This window comes from Pleurodeles waltl, chromosome 4_1 (assembly GCF_031143425.1).
Source record: "Pleurodeles waltl isolate 20211129_DDA chromosome 4_1, aPleWal1.hap1.20221129, whole genome shotgun sequence".
NCBI classification, from domain to species: Eukaryota; Metazoa; Chordata; class Amphibia; order Caudata; family Salamandridae; genus Pleurodeles; species Pleurodeles waltl.
The window spans coordinates 783330031-783346942 of NC_090442.1; the positions used below are offsets into that span (position 1 = coordinate 783330031).

The 16912-nt window shown below is 43.0% G+C and overlaps 1 protein-coding gene across 3 annotated transcripts in view; it reads left to right on the forward strand.

The window, feature by feature from the left end:
* Positions 1-253: 253 nt before the first annotated feature.
* CHKB (choline kinase beta) overlaps positions 254-16912 on the forward strand; it is a 120110-nt gene continuing 103451 nt past the window's right edge. For all 3 annotated transcript variants that reach the window (XR_011202353.1, XR_011202352.1, XM_069229476.1), the window contains exon 1: positions 254-1097. Coding sequence is in view for 1 of the 3 variants with exons in the window: in XM_069229476.1 (XP_069085577.1) it covers positions 817-1097 (281 nt within the window). In the remaining 2 variants the exon portion in view is untranslated. The remainder of the gene's footprint in view (positions 1098-16912) is intronic.

Consider the following 16912-nt stretch of genomic DNA (forward strand, 5'->3'; position numbering starts at 1 on the left):
GAGGTGGGGGGACGTTAAGAAGGTACATCACGCTGTTTCCTCTTTAGCCTGACCGGAGAAAGAGTTCGGCAAGTTGTGTTGAACGGATTACCTACATAAAGCAGACCATCCTGCACAGCCGCGGCGCCCCTGTCATATATATTCAACCCTCTTCGCTACCGACTCTGACAGATCTCTCTAGTCCGCCTCCTGGTAAAAGAATTTTCCATTCCACCTTGGAACATTGCTGACGCATCTGTCCCGGGCGCGGTGTTCCAGGCGTGGGGGGTTTATGAGGCTATGATTGGAGAACGTTTTCCAGCCAATCAGTGAAGGAAGGCTACCGGCGGCCATTGGTGGATGCTTCTTATTGGTATTTGGATCCAGTTTTATTCTCTGGACTGCGATTTTTGAGCCTCTCTGACGTTTTGAAAGCACGAGTGAGGAGCTGACATGTCAGTTCAGACAAGCCTGAGGATGTTGTAACTGGCTTGCAATGAATGGGCAGACAGGGGCTCAGTGTGACGTTTGAAGAAGGGCAGGTGTACAGTGACGGAGGGTGCTGCAAGTAGCGGTGCACAACCAGGGACGCAGGACAGCGTCACGCGGAGGGGTAGGAGTTTTTGAACAAATGGTACCCTATTGGGTACTGGAGTACTCGACTTGAAGTGAGTGCGAACCTTGTATCAACGGTGATGAGGATCAGTGTGCCTAGTTCTCTTTTCGTAGAGTGAACCCGCTTGTAAACAGTCATCAGCGTCCGGCGAGGACTGAAAAGTGCGTATCCACTTAATTGCCAGTTGTGAGTCGGTGTGTTTTAGGACGTGAGCACTGAGGATGAATAGCACAGAGCTCCCGAATGTGGATCAGACGGTGGCAGAGCTGGATAACAGACCTAGCAATCCGACCCAGGCTGCAGGTCCCGGTAGATGTGATGATGCAGGGACTTCAGTGGGTCTTTCGGAGGTGGATTCTGAGGCTGAACTGTATCAGGACGGACGCCGGGATGAAGTGAGCAATGACATGAGGCGCAGAGCCTTCGACTGGTGTCGAGAATACTTGTCTGGAGCCTGGCGACTCCTACAGAGAGAGGAGGACATGTCTGTGAGCATCGTCAGGTAACATGGGGTGGGAAGAGGACAAGGTCGTTGAGATTTCTGTATCAATATGTCAGGCATTTTCTTGTTTACGTGTGCCTATGAGTAACATTTGTGTTTTCCGTGTATTCCATTTTGACGGACACCTTATTCAAGGCTTTAAGTGTTATGGGTTCTGCCAGTGCCCACCACTGACGGTAATAAAAAGTTGAATTAGAAATCCGTCTCAGACAGGCCCTTTGTTCGTGCCTTTCACTTAATAAATATAACTTACATCGCATTGCATACACAGTGCAGTGGTATTCAGGATTTACCAGGGTGGTCCATAGGCTCTTTCCAAAAAATAGGGGCTGTGCTTTATTTTTCCTGGCTGTTATGTGATAGTGCTATGGGTGTTAAACTAAGCCTCTATTGCAAGCTAAAATCGCAGTTTAAATACAAATCATAAACAAAATATCACTTTTGTTATTTGCATTCTCTGTGATCTCTATAACCGTATAATTTTCAAATTCGAATTCACAAAATATCTTTGTTACTCATTTATCTGATATTGAACAAAACGAGCAGTGGAACGGCCGGCCAATCCTTCCAGATTGCTTTAAGGATATTTGCATTTTGTTGTCATTTACTTGTGTTATTAGGTCGAGGATAGCAGTGCGCAAGCGCTGCTTTTCCGATGTGATGGTGTGTATCTGGGCTTTTAACAACGATCATCACTACCAGTCGTTCGTGGGCTTGCCCTTCAAAAATCCTTTAATGACACTGGTAAATGGTTTACGTTTGTCCCTCCTTGGGAAGGTTTTGTTACTGCCTTGGCCATCACCCCTGTTACATGGCTAATTGCACTTTGTCCATAAGTTTGAATGCGAGCGAACTTCTTTTCCCTTTTGTGTGTCTCTTCAAGCTGATGCACGGGGTGGCCGTGGATGCTGTGAAACGGCTCGCTTATGTGAAACTGTTTTACTTTTCATTTTCAATTTACGTGGCAAGAAAAGTCCGGTTAGGAGTTTACAGCGTTAATAGCTCTAACTTGAGCAAATGCGAGACCCATTGCATTGCAAATGCTTGTTGTAAAACTACTTTATAATTTACAGATCTGTAGTGCCAGCGACCCTATCCACTTTTATAGGATCTTGGATATGCCACTGGCTGATAGGCACTCTTGAAAACACTGGGTTATCACGGCATTTGCCTTTATGGAACGTGTCTTGCAGACTGCTATCAGAAAATCACCAGAATGATGTTTTATGGAAAATGATACTGGGGAGGCAATGTAGCACAAACTGAGATGAAGAAATTGCTGTATTTAGAGGTGAGCTTGTAGCACACACTTTTATGCATCTTTCCATGCACAAAATTTAGATTTAGAAACCATACTGAAATATTTTGAAACTCAGCATAAAATAGACTGCTCCTAAAAGGCACACATGGAATAGAGGAACGTCAGAGGAGATCTACAGCTACTGGGCAGAACATTGACATGCATCAAACATAAACCCTATAAGAAAAGCAACAAGACTGATTGGAATTTAGGCTTAAAAGCTTAAAGAAACTCAGTTGAGGAACTACATAAACATAGCTGCAGAAAACAAAGGCATTCTATGTACCGACACCACTAACATCATAAATATCTTCCACTCCTTTTAGTCACTATTATATCAGTCCCCAACCTAAACAAACGGGAAGCCTACTTAAATGTGTTTTCTATCCCATTAAGATACCCAATTGACTTTGCAACACTTCAGATGCAAATCATGATAGCGAAGGTCAGAGCTGCCTTAGAGGGCCTGTCGAGTATCAAGGCTCCTTGTACTAATACATTCCCAGTATAATTTTAAAAGCCTGCTTTAGGAAATCGGGTTACTAGATGAGGGGGGTCACGGTGAGACCCTACTCAAGCATCAACCACAATTCTTGTCAGGGTGAAAGACTAGCAAACCCCAAATAGCTGTACTTAACCCTCTGGTGGCTCGACACAAAAGCACTCAGACTAAACTTAAAGGCAATGTGTAAAGTATTTATGCAGCACATCAAACAGTAATGAAGTGAAAACACAACAGAAGAAAAATCCCACACCAAGTCAGAAAGATAGAGTAAAATTGAATAATTTATTTGAGACCAAAACAACAAAAATCCAATCATTCAAACTTGTGATGTGCAATCTTAAAGATTTAAGGTATCACACCTAAAAGCATAAAGTGCCACTCAAGGTTATCTGGTCTTGCAAAACTGAGTGAAAGTCACAAGTTCAGGTGGACTACAATGGAGTCCGGGCTAGATACAGGGACCAGATTTACCATGTTTAGAGGAGAGAGCTCAAGCACTTTAGCACTGGTTAGCAGTGGTAAAGTACCCAGAATCCTAATACCAGCAAACACAATGTCAGAAAAATGGAAGAGTTAGGCAAAATATTTAGTGGGAAGACCCCCTTAAGGCTGTCTGGCAGAACACTGAGGGTTAAAAGTATTACATGTTTTCTAAGCAAGCTGCACATAATATATCTACAGCTAGGGCCCCAGCGTGCAAACCATTCTGGTTGGCAATGATACTGGAAGCCACAAACACAACCATAAAGAATAAACAAAGGGCCATATGCATGAACACATTTTCCTATAGACATACAATGGGCAAAAACCTTTGATACATCTGGCCCAAAGTGCTGAGCTATTAGAGGAATAGGACTCCCACAAGAACCATTTACAGCACTCTTCAGTTATTCCAGGTGCCATACAGGTTCTTGGTGCAGGGCAGCTTGATACCGCAGTCACTGGATGTTACGGGATAAGCGTGTACAGCTATGTCACTTGGTTTGGATTGCCAGCAGTAAGATGGCCTGGAATAGGTTTTGTCTCCCAACAGTTTCATCCATAGGTAAGTTTTCTGCAGTGTATGCCTTAAACTCAAACTTACTTGCATTAAATAAACACTGTAAGCAATACATCTTTAGAACTTGAGTACTGCAAATGATGTGCTTGTCTTCACCTCTTCTTTTTGAACCTCGGATGAGGCCTCGGTTCTCTATTACAGGTTAGTCCCAGTGGTATCCGTTCTACCCCTGTATATAGATTGGTCTTGCGAGTGGTTCACATGAAATACGGCTTTTAAAACCTATCTACGAAAATGGCTTCTATTGTAAAATGTGGGAGCAGCTGCACACATCTTTTCCTTTCCACAGTTTGCCTGCTTAAACAAGCATGTGGACATCAGCATTTCCTTTATTCATAGTACTTTCATGTGTGTGCTCACAACACATTTTCAGCATGAGACCTGCAGATTGCCCTAAAACCTCCCCATCCCTTTTTAAGTTTTATTTTTAGAACGTCGTAGATAGAACACGTATAAGGATGATTTTTTTAGTTGAGAGAGAGAGAGAGAGAGAAAGAAAAAGAAAAATACCACAATAAAGTAAATAATTTATTTTTAATTTTAATTTTTCTTCTCTTGCTGCCTAGGCCATTACATCGGTATTGTGCGTATCCAGTTTCTTTCCAGTTGTAAATATTTCAGTTGTTAGTGAAAACTTCTACAGATTTCGGAATCCTCCTTGCCTCCAATTATTCGAAGCTTTTGGTCCCTCTGCCTTAAAAAAAAAATAATAGATCTGCGGCATTGGCCAAGACCTTTTGATTTTACTAAACTAAAGTATGTATATGTTCACTTAAAAAAACAAAGGTTACATGGACGCTATACTTAGGTTCACATTTTAAATGTACCAAACCATAGAAATTGACCTGTAATAGTTAGTTACCTAAAGTAACTATAGCCTGTGCCCTAAGGTAACTATAACTCGCGCCCCTGCCATGCACAGTTATCTGATCAATAATTTTACTGCATATGTTACAGTGACATTATTAAGGATGTCACGAATGCTGTAATTTGTGGGGTAATAAGCAGTGCACGTCGAGGGTATGAGATATAGTTGCCTCAGGGCACGAGTTATAGTTGCTTTTGATAACTCTAACTTTTCTAGTTTTCGCCTGCACAGCGCTTGCTCTGTGCTCAAGAAATCTATTGTATTAAATACACCTTAAAAGGGACTTACATCCTGCCTTCACTTCTTATTGGCCCTTGTGCTTGTCACTTTACTTTTCCTCGTTTCTATTGGTTGTAGGCTTTCTATTTCCTGTTCTTACGTGCATTCCTCTTATCAGTTTCCCATGGGCTATTATCTTGGTGAAGATCCTCTGACATGCCTTTTATTTGTTCTCTGCGCTCCAGAAAAAGCACGCACTACTTTCTGCCCCTGGGGCACAAGCAGGGATCCACTAGTGTGCATTCCTTATTATGTACACTCTAACGTCCCCCCCCGGGGCACAAGCAGGCATCCATTTCAGTACTTGTTTTTTATTTGCTCCAAAAACGTGACTTGCTTGCAAACATCAACATAAGCTGGCAACTGCCATGTTACTGTGGGTGCAGATTTTTTGATCAGCACTTTGCATTTTGGAAGTTGTATTTTCAAATACTACTTCACCATTGGTCGGCAATACTTGTACTCCTGGCTATTTCAAACTTTAAATCCACGATGACGCTGCAATCTTTCTTAGCACCCTCCTTTCTGCTAAGACTTGTCTATGAATCCATGGTCCCACCACCCTCTCCTAAACTGTCCCACCTCCAAGAGCCCAACTCCATCCCTCTACAACATAGAGCCACTCCCATAAATGTAATCACTTCCTGGAAACCCGTGCAGCTCTACCCCTGCACGAGCCTGGGCCTACCCCTTATTTCACTTCAAGGAGTCCAACCGTTCCCCTGAAACCTGCCTCCCTGTTGAATATCACCGACATTCACGGCGGCAGCATGGCGGCAGCAGGGAGGCTGGCGAGGACTGCTTTGCGCACACTCATGGCCATGCCAAGCAAAGCCTACTCAGACCAGGTATGGCCTGTAGGGCACCGGTTGAGTGTAGGGAATGGGGCCCAAGATGGTGTCAGTTCTGTCCCACTGCGGGAATGTCACTGTGAGAGGAGAGGAGTGATGTGACTTGGTTTTGTCATCTGCAAGAGAATTGAACCAGCGTTCTAGTGGGACAGTGAGCATCTACATGATACACAGTAACAGAACTTTGCTCTAGCATTTCCCAAATTTCTTGCCACATCTCTTTGTCCCACACCTCTTTTGAATGCATTTGCCAGTTATGTGCATGCCACTTGGGAAGCCAAGTGGCTAACCCATTGGTAGTGGACCAAGAATCAGTGTAAATATGACAAGTCCCAGGTAGCTCCTGTTTTAAAGCCTGATACACAGCGTACAACTCTGCATATTGACTACTTTTCCCTTCTCCTGTAGTAGTAAACAACATTTTGGTGACTGGATTATATGGCACTGCTTTTCAATGTCTTTTAGCTCCCACATGTTTGGCTGAACCGTCAGTGAACAATACATGCTTCCTATCCTCAGGGGACAAGGATTAAAATGGCTCACCCCATTTCACGGGTGGTTCTTTTATCTGTGGTAGTTCCTGCACTCTCTCCTCATTCTTCACTGGGGCTTGCAACACGTGTTCATGTAGAGCGGCTGTGCCCGCTCAAGCCCTGTCCTGTTTGTATCATTTCCAATGTATGATACTAGCTTCTTGTGCATGTTCTGTGCGGTGCGTTTTAGGTGAACTCATCACCCACTGCATTATTGGAATCTCAGATCTCAAAATCACATTATGACCTAGGGTCATTTGCTCAGTGTCCACTAGAGCCCAATAACATGCAAGCAACTGTTTCTCAAAGCGTGTGTATCTCTTCCCAGCCTGAGGTAACTTTTTAGTCCAGAACCCCAGGGGCACCCTTGTTTTTTTTCCTGTTTTTGCCACAGACTCCAATTTGCATATTGCCTCTTAACAGTTACATGCACCTCATTGTCTCCATCATGTACTGCCATAAATCTAAAGCCTGTTGAATCCCCTCCTTTGCCAAATCAAATGCACACTGCTGCTGTTCACCCCATTTAAACTCATGCTTCTTTTGTGTCACTTTATACAAGGGGCCTAGAATTTGACTTAAATGAGGAATATGCTGTCTCCAAAAACCAAACAATCCAATGAATCGCTGTGTCTCTAGCATAGTGAGGGGAGTGGCAAACCTTAAAATCTTTTGTTTTGCCTGTGGCAACACCTCTCTATGTCCCTGATTCCACTGAATTCTTAGAAACTTCACATTTTGAGAGGGTCTCTGCGTCTTATCTGGATTAATCATCCATCCTTTGCTCTGCAAAAGTTCCACAACCGTCTCCAACTGAGTCTGCACCTGTTCTTGTGTCTCTCGTTGAATCATCATGTCATCACTGTAATGGGTCTGTTGCACTCCTGGGATGACAGATACTTCATCCAGGTGCCCTGCCACCAGCCGCTGACAGATGATGGGGCTATGAACATACCCCATAGGTAAAGATAACATTTGGAATTGTCTGCCAGAATGTGAGAAAGCAAATTGGTCTTCACACTCAGGGGCCAATGGTATAGAAAATAAAGCATTAGCAATATCAATAGTTGCACACCATGTCCCTTTATATTTCTATATTCTTTCAATCAAAGTGATGGGGTCAGGGACCGCAGCTGTCAATGGGGGGTATATTTATTCAGCTGGTGGTAATCAATAGTCATTATATAGCATCCATCAGATCGAAGCACAAGCCAAAGCGGATTGTTCCATTCATTGGTGGTTGGAGCTATTACACCAGCCTCAATCGTATCCTGGATAGTATTACTTATTTTATCATGCTCTCCTGGAATGTGGTATTGCTTTAGGTGTATTACCTTAGTTGCTAGGGGCATCTTCACTTGGGGGTATCTTTAGATGATCCACCCTCATAGCTGCCACTGAAATGTATCTCTTTGACCTAAATTGATAACAACCGTCATCCAGATATAAAATCATTCCTTTCAAAATGTCAATTCCCAGTACGTACTCTGGAAGGGGCACAGTCAAAACAGTATATTCTCTTTTCGGTGTTCTTTCTATTTTCATTTGAACCTTAGTCTGCACAGCAGGAGTTTGTTTTCCACCTAACCCTGTGATGGTGTTGGGCTGACCGGTAAATTTCTTTGGATTGCCATAAATTAAAGAGACCTCCACCCCGGTGTCAATTAGTGCTCGTACTCTTTGCACATTTTTGTGTTTCCAGTGTATTTCTGAATCAGCACGTGGCCTTTTATCTTTGCGAGCCCATTGTCAGGATATTACCCAATAAATCAAACTTCCACAGGAGCATATGCCTTTTACCAAACTCCCTCCAACAGATGCATGCTCAGACTTTAACTGATTATCTTAACCCTGCATCTGCTAGGGGGAAAGGGGAATGGGAATAGAAAAGAGAGACCACCTTCAGGTCCAGTTCCAGCCTGTGTTTCCCACTTGAAGATAGGATATTCAGTGTGTGTCTCTGAAAACCTGCACCTTTCTTCTTATTGGGATTTCTTTAAAGGAAGAACCTGCAGTCGGGTGATAAGAGCATAGATAAGTACATTCCTACTGTGTATTCACCTGTTCTGCCATTCACATTCACCCAATTCTGTTGTTCTCCTAACCTGGATCTTATGAGAGACTAGCCACTCTCTAAGAGAACAATGTTAAATGATATCTTCTTTTCTCCAGGAGTCAGAGGTTTCCAAGGTTCTCTGGAGAACATTTCAAAAGTTCACAAATATACAAACTACTAATGTCTTTTACAGGAAACAAAAACTCCTTCTCAAGGTTAATTTTTCTCAATCACAGTCTCTAGGAATTAGTCTGAGCACTAAGGTTTGTCTGTAAGGCTGACAAGTCTGCAAAGCAAAGAGTTCTGGAATATATATGTACATACATATATTGTCAGGTCTGGAAATCATACAAAAGGATTCCTTACTGCAGTTGCTTGAAGGTCTGTTAAGACAAAATGAATTCTCCTCAGAAAACCAATAGCCAGTTGTTGGGAGAAGGAAACAATTCAGCTTCTTTCAAAGGAAGAAAGTAGCTGGTGTGCACACCTTAACAAGAAAAAGAATTAGTTGCTCAAAACTAGAAGAATTCTCTATGAAATGATGCGATTCAGGAACACTGCTCTTTCTCCTCGGGATGACAGTTGAAGTGCAGGGCTCCAAGAGAGAAACAGCTGAAGGGAAGCTTCAGCACAAGACTAAGGTAGAAACACTAGAGCGCTGACCTCACAAGGATTTACGGCCACCATCTTGAGTGGCAGTTAAATATTAAGAAGCTAGGTCTAAGAATAGCCTCCGCAAAAGCCACCAGGAGTGAGGAGGCCGCTGCAACCAGTGTGGGTACAAGGAAAAGAGGAATCGTTTTTGCTGAGGGAAGAACTTAACAAAGCTAGCAATAGTTTTCCTGACACACATCCCTGCACCGCAGCTTGGCCAGATTCCTAGTCGGATTTAAACCTGTCATTTTTTTCCCTCGTTAGATCGGGATATATGTTTTCATATCTGCGGGCAGACTCTACTTCTTCTCTGCCTTCAACAGTTAACCCCTCGCTGTCCCAACCTTCCACCTCTGTGCCTTCTGAATAGACATTTCCTTCCCTTTCCCTTGAATCTCCTGAACCTAATGTTACCCCTGAAGCACCGGTGTCAAATAGCCTCACCATCCATGTAAGCAGTGCTTCTCCACTTTTCTGTTTTAATCGGTCCATAATATCATTAACTTCTTGCTGAGTATAATCTTCTAAAGAATGCATTTCAGTTCCTCCAGGATTCTGTGGAGTGCCCTTTTTTTTTTTGTCTAAATATTGACTGTGTGCGAACCACGTTCTGCTCATTTTGCTCTCACTGGCCCCCACCTTTTTTAACCTCTTCATCACTGGAATTTGAAAAATCAGAGCTGTCCCAAATGTTACTGTCCCATACATCTGGATTCCAATTTAAACCTGATTGGGCAATGGCTAAATGAACTTTCTATTGTTTAATTCTGCCTCTGCGTTTTCGAAATTTGTTCTGAGCGACTTTGACAGCTGCTTTTTCTGCAACAGACCGGTAGGTATCGGCTTTATCTTTTAATAACTTATTCTGACAAGACATCATAGTTATGGTATTTTTAGTATCAACAAGCTGCTTCTCTAATTGCTGATTTTCTTGTTCTAACTGCTTGCATTTCTCATGCATTTTTCTTTAGGCAGACAGCAGTATCCACCCCCTTCTTCCTAAAACAGGTAAATCACCATTCCTTTCAAAAGGTACCCTTTTTAAACACAGAAGCAAACTTTGTGGCTCTGTGTACCCAAGGCACTCATCCCAAGATTTAGAAAGTCCAGAAAACTCATTCGCCAAAACTTTATAAGGTTCTTTTATCCACCCTGGAATTTCACATGCAATTTTAGAAATGGATTGCGATGCTGCCTTTGACTTCTTGCCAAACATATTTCACTTTTAAATCTTACACTTTTCAACCTTTTCCCTCCCCTACTGCTCGGCTACGCCAAAGTGTTACTTGAGACTGAGAGGAAACACAAATAAAAGGAAGTCCAACAATGCAGAGCTCTTAGTCTGAGTAATGAATGTATTAAGGCACTTCTTAAGGTTCATACAGGGAAGGCGTATATGTCAAATGCAGCACACAAGTGCACTTCCAAAAATAATCACAGCAGTAGAATAATGATGTTAGAAACAAACACTACGTAAATCATGGATAATATATCTACATATACAGTGATTATGTATTCATTCGCAATGCAAAGCTAGGAATAAGAATTAAAAATGCATCACCATGGGGAAATGTAGGGACATCATCTCTTTGCCAACTTCAAGTTGAGAACCCAGACGACTGCCGAAAGAGAGAAAACGACCCTCGATGGGAACAAGGCAAAAGCACCCCTTTTCTGTAATGAGATCTTTCTCTAACCCCATTCATTAGATTTTCCTCTTAAATACCTTAAACAAGCTAGAGAGGAGAATTCTAGAAACTCCCCCCTCCCATATTGTGAGTTGTTGTTCAAACGCTGGCTGAACCAGTCAGTGTTGAAAGAGCACATTAGAGATTTGGTCACATCCCAAGGTGCACTCCCAAGACCGAGCTGTTCGCTACTGTACCATAATCATTCTTCTGGTACATCCTTCTCTTACCCTCACTCCTCCATGTTATGTCCCTGCCCTTGGTGAGAAAGAGCACGAAGAGTGAAAACACGAGCGAAAAATGTGTTGCATAAGTTGTGAGCGGAAACATACCTGCACCACCAATGTGATGGTGTTTGAAGCTAAGTTAAGCACATAATGGAGTCAGTGATAAAGATGGACCAGTGGTCAAGATGGAAATAGAGATATCATTACACCCCCACATTTCATTTTATTAGAGCCCAGGGGAGGTGGCGGTCCACGAGGCTGCTGGGGACCCGGAGAGCTCCCCCACATTCAAAATCTAAATGCCCCACTAAAATGTTTTTAAAAAAAAAAAAGCTTTTTTGCTCTGGAGGGGGCCCTCTGGGACCCCAGCACCAGAGCTAAGGGGTCAGGTTGACTGTACCCTGGCCCTTTTTCTTTACTTTTTATTTTTTTGAAGCCGAGCCCCAAGATGGCTGCCAGCACTTACTTGTAGAAGTGGTGTCAGCCAATCAGATCTCAGCACGAGATCGGGAGGGGTCATGAATCCTTTGGTCCTCTATATATATATATATATATATATATCAACAAAGCATTCCATGAGATTCTTCATGAACGACCGCACTCCGGGACCTCATATTTCAAAAGGTTCATTTATTTAGACTCCATTAAATTCGTTTTCAAGCACAAAAACACCCGCCCTACGCTTTCGATCTGAAGGACCTTGATCACGGGCATATATATTTTGCTCAAAAACTACTAAACAGATTTACACCAGATAACAAAAAGGGTGCTTTCTGGACCAAGAGCTACATTTTCTGCCAAATGTTGGTGTAATTCTGTCCAGTAGTTTGGGCGCTGTCACTGTTTAAAATCCCCATGGAAAAATGATAGGTGAAAACGTATTTTAGGACCACCCCCCTGTTTTCTCAGCTCCCGCTTTGCGGATCACCCAGAAACATTCTAGACAGCAGCTGAAGTGAGAGTCGTATTTTCTTAAAACATTTTGTGAAGATTCATCAAACGGCACCAAAGTTATTAGCAAAAAATAAAACGCTTCTTCTTTAAAAACTAGATCTACCTATAACTACCTAGTACTTGGAGGTTTCAGCCAGCCCATTTCATTAATTGATCTATTGTTGTGTCACTCACGGTTTTCTTAGTCTACTACAGGGTAGGGCAGTTGGTCCGCCTACTTGATCCATGGGCCAACTTCGCTTGTGAGTGGCGGCATTCTGCTCTTTCACACCGAACACATCCACACAAAGTAGTATCCTTTAGTATTACAGACTACTATTAATATTATTATTATTAATAAAACATTTATAAAGCACCCCATCATCCTCCAAGGGATATCCCGGCGCTGAACCAATGATACAAAGACTGCATATACTAACCACCACTACGGGGGGAATAAGGACATTGTTGACCTTTTTAAAAGACTGCAGAAGACGCTGTATTCAGCATACCGCCAGTGTTGGCAGTATGCTGCCCTCCTTTTAGGAGTTTTCCGCTAGACGAGCAGGCGAAAACAGCGTTTCCGCCCGCTGGCCCAGCGGATAACTCACCACAACATTGATGCCGGCTCATAAGCGAGACAGCAGTAATGTTGTGGGGCGTTGGGTGCAATAGCACCCGTCGCACATTTCACTGCCTGTAATTCGGGCAATGAAATGCATGACTGGGCTGTCCATGGGGGCCCCTGACTCCCCCTTTCTGCCAGCCTTTGCATGGCAGTGAGACCGCCATGCAAAGGCTGGTGGAAAGGGGACTTGTAATCCCCAGGGCAGAGCTACTTGCAGGGCTGCCCTGGCAGATTATGACTGGCAGGCTCTCGACAGGCAGCAACCTGGCGTGCGTCAGTCAGACCGTGGCCCATCTGCCACAGTCATAATAGGGTGGTCGGACAGCCCTGCCTGCGGCAGTCCGACCGCCATTGCGAGTGTGGCGGTCTTGAGACCTCCACACTCGTAATGAGGGCCCACATCTTTAGCCTCCTCCGAAAAGTGAGGTAATCTCCAATTAGGTGAATTTCCAGGGGAGGACCACTACGTGACTAAAAGAGTGGCCATCTGTTCTGGCTTTCTTAATTCGTCTGCTACACACCAGAGCTTGTTTCAAGGATTGAAGCACTCATACTAGTTTGTAAAAAGTGACTCGATAACCCAGGATTGCTGCCTCTGTGTCTTGGAGTGCTGTATGGCCATAACATAATAACTTAATTGGCTCTCTTGTGCACCAGAAGCCAGTGAAGCAAGTTAAGACAAGCTGAGGCTGAACAACTTCTAGTGCTGTGACAAATCAGTTTAGCTGCCTCATTTTGGATGAATTGAAGGTGAGTAAACAGTCAGCCATTCCTAGAATCCATCGAAAATGCTTCTGCAGCATGCGTAAGAGTCCACAACATCTTCCACACACTGCATTTACCTGATCCAAAATTTTGAGGAAATCATCTATTAAAACTCCCAGGTTCCTGACACACTTTTTGGCTGGGGGGCCGGACCAAGGAGAGAAGGCCACCACGAGTCGTTCCAAACTTAGTTTGTCACTCCGAAGAACTGGAATTTGGTTTTGTCTGTGTTAGGTTTCAGGCATTGTGTCTGCATTCATTTAGCTATATCAGATAGGCAGCCTATCATGTTTTGTCATCTGTGTGTCTCTCTTCAATACAAGTGTTAAGCTGGCTGTCATCAGCATATTTAAAGATCTCAACGGTCTTAACAATGCCTGCCAAAGAAGAGGCATAAATGTTAAACAAGGAAGGGCTAAGAAAGACCCTTGAGGGACCCCTCAGTTGGAGAAGCGGGAAATGGGATTGAAAAGGGCCTGTTGTACGAAGTGGGATCTATTACCCAAGAAAGAGCCAAACCACTGCAAGGTGGCAGAGTGCAGACCTTCTTAATGCAACCTATGCATTATTAGGAAGTAAGAGCCCCTCAAACCCATGGTAATGAGTAGCAGTGCAGGCTCCTCACCCGATCCCGCCAAAAGGCTCAGATGCCAAGAAGAAAACTGATGTGCTTTTTATCACCTCCAAATCTAAACATGAGAGAACCTGATCAGATAGCCTCATTTTTGCCAGCAGTGCAACCCTTCTGCTAGCCGACTTCTTAACAGCCCTTACAACATTGGTGGAGAATCTGACACAAAGACCCTCTTTTGAACAGTTAGACATTTTGCAAGCCATTCCTGAGATTAGGTTTCCTGTTTTCACTGTTTAACTTGTTTCGGAGTTAATAGTTTGTTCTGTTCTAATTGTACTGTTTTCGAAACCGTGTTATTTTTAAATGCAATGAATAGTTCTGGTTTTGTTCTGTTTTCACTATTATCAACCTTGCCTTCTTACTTGATAAACAATGCTTTTCTGTTTTTGTATTGGTCTTGGTTTAGACCTCCAGTGTTTTTCACTCTGAACTGTTTTGCACTATACTTTTTGAGAATTACACCATCTATGCCTTGGGTGGAGTTGAGCTTTGAGTTCGACCTCAGGCTTCAATTTTTTTTTTCACCTACTTTTGTGTTTTTATTTTGTGTGTGTTCATCTAGAGCAAGCTATTTTACCTCTCCCTCTCCCTATTGGACTCTTCCTTTCTGTGATTTTCCGTACAAAGCAAGTATTTTTGGGACAAGGTACTAACATTTCTGTTTATTTCTAACACTGACTGCATTGCCATTCTTTAACATTCATTGATCTCATCTCAGATGGCTAGAGCCAGTCCCTGACAGAAAGGAAGGCTGCTTTGAAAAGCCCATACTCTTATCTTGAATTGTTTGATGCTCTGAGAGAAGGAGCAACTAATGTCCAAAGACCACTTCCTCAGCTTCATTCCTGGCTTCAGTACCTATGCCAGGGAATGTAAAAGCCAAAGAACAATAAATGATGCCTGTAACCCTTGACTTAGGAAGATTCACCCATAATTGAGCAATAGAGAGAAACACTCATATTGGACTAGTAAATACTTGTTGGCCTCCTACAGTCTGTGTAAATTACCAGTGACACCATTACTCCGTTATGATGTTGTTTCTGGCACTTTGCTGTAAAGAATCTGCTACACATGGTATTGCTGTCACCCTTATGATTCTGTGTTCTAGTTTCATATGCAATATACTCATGCCTGCTTTCCCACTGTCTCCTCTTCACTTTCAAGATGGTCTGTTATCTGTAGCCCTTTTACAGAACTCAGCACTGTATTATACTTGAGTCTATTCACATGTAAGGACGCAAGTGAGAGACAAAATTATGTACATATGGGCAGATCATGTACCTTGAAGTGAATTTCACAAAATATTTTGGAGAGTGCCTGACAGCTTTCAGACCTAATTTGCATATGCGTGGATCAAAACTGAGGTGGCATGGTGTGCACAATAATGATGGACTGGGATGCGGTACGAGTAATTACCAGTGGCTGAGACTAACTCAAGCACCTTTTTAGGTCAAGGATAGACAGCCCTTGTGCTGTCGCTTAGTGACCTGTTGTATGTACTTTGTGGGCTTCTAGTCCATCCATTGCTCTTCTTTTATCTATGTCAATATTCTTTAAAAATCCTTGCTTGCTAATGGTCAATCCATCCTCCTTGTCCCTCCTTTTTCTCTTTTGTTTCCTCTTCCGGGGCACCGGCCAAGTACTGTATCCATACACTTTAGTTGGTTATCTATTTGTGTGGGCGACTGTTTTATTACTTCTTTCCAGCTCTTGTTACACTTTGGATGATTGGTCAGCTTCTGTGTCTGTATACTTTCTAACAAGTATCTCAAATTTCTAGCTTTCAAACACAGTAAACTGTATTTTCATCTATTTATCGTGTTTTGCACAAAAGAGTCCTGCAAAGACTCCATATGTAAAGCCGTGGGTCCCGTAGCCTACACGCATGCGACTTTTGTTTTTTTCCTTCCTTCAGCGTCTTTGATGTTTACCGACTTCTGCTTACTTCATCCTGGCAACCCTGCCCAGCACCGCTCTGTCAGGCTAAGAGGTCAAATAACATGGCTATTGTGTTTTTAGAAATGACGTTGCTACTTAAAAACAAATGTCAAATACAAATCGGTTAGTAGGCTGTGTTTCATATTTTAAAATAGAAATGTAACGTAGGTGAGCCCCCACGCATGCTAGCCCCGTGAAATTTTGTTTCTATGATTCAGCATGAAAAGCAGACACCCTCATGACCCCTGCTTTTCAGTGTGCAGTGGAAGTGACTCAACAACTCTGGCTGCTTAGTTCATCTGGCACACAAAATTGCGAAACAACTTTTTATATTCTGAGGTAATACTACAGTACTGTATGTAATGCGGTTAGCTTTAAAATTTCCTCCAAACCTTTGAAACCATCCATACATGTTGTCATTAAACCACACACACCTATTTCACTTTTCACTTCCTGTCTGGCTGTGCCCTGTTTTCTTCACAACCTATATGTGCTTGGGAGTAGTGCTTACTACAGTTTGTAAGGTTCCCCGATGCTCTCAAAATCTGGCCGCCCCTTCTGGCTCTTGATAGTGATTAACTGAGCCAAAGTGTTCGGCTGATATTGTATTTTTTTGTTATAGACAGTTTAAAGATGAGTCACAGTGGATGGTGGTTGGCGGGTTGAGCACAGGCTGGTGTCTGGACAACGGCTGGCTGCATTCTGACATGGGTCAATGTGTAGCATGTGTATGGGCGTGTGTACTGAAAGCCCACTGCTGCTTGTTATGTTGCAGAAATATGCTCCAAGAACAATTATTTTGTTGTGGCGTGAGTTGAAACTAAACACATGCAGGGCCAATGGGTCTACTAGGAACTAAAACAGAAGTGCAGGGTTTTGGACATGATGGAATCCAC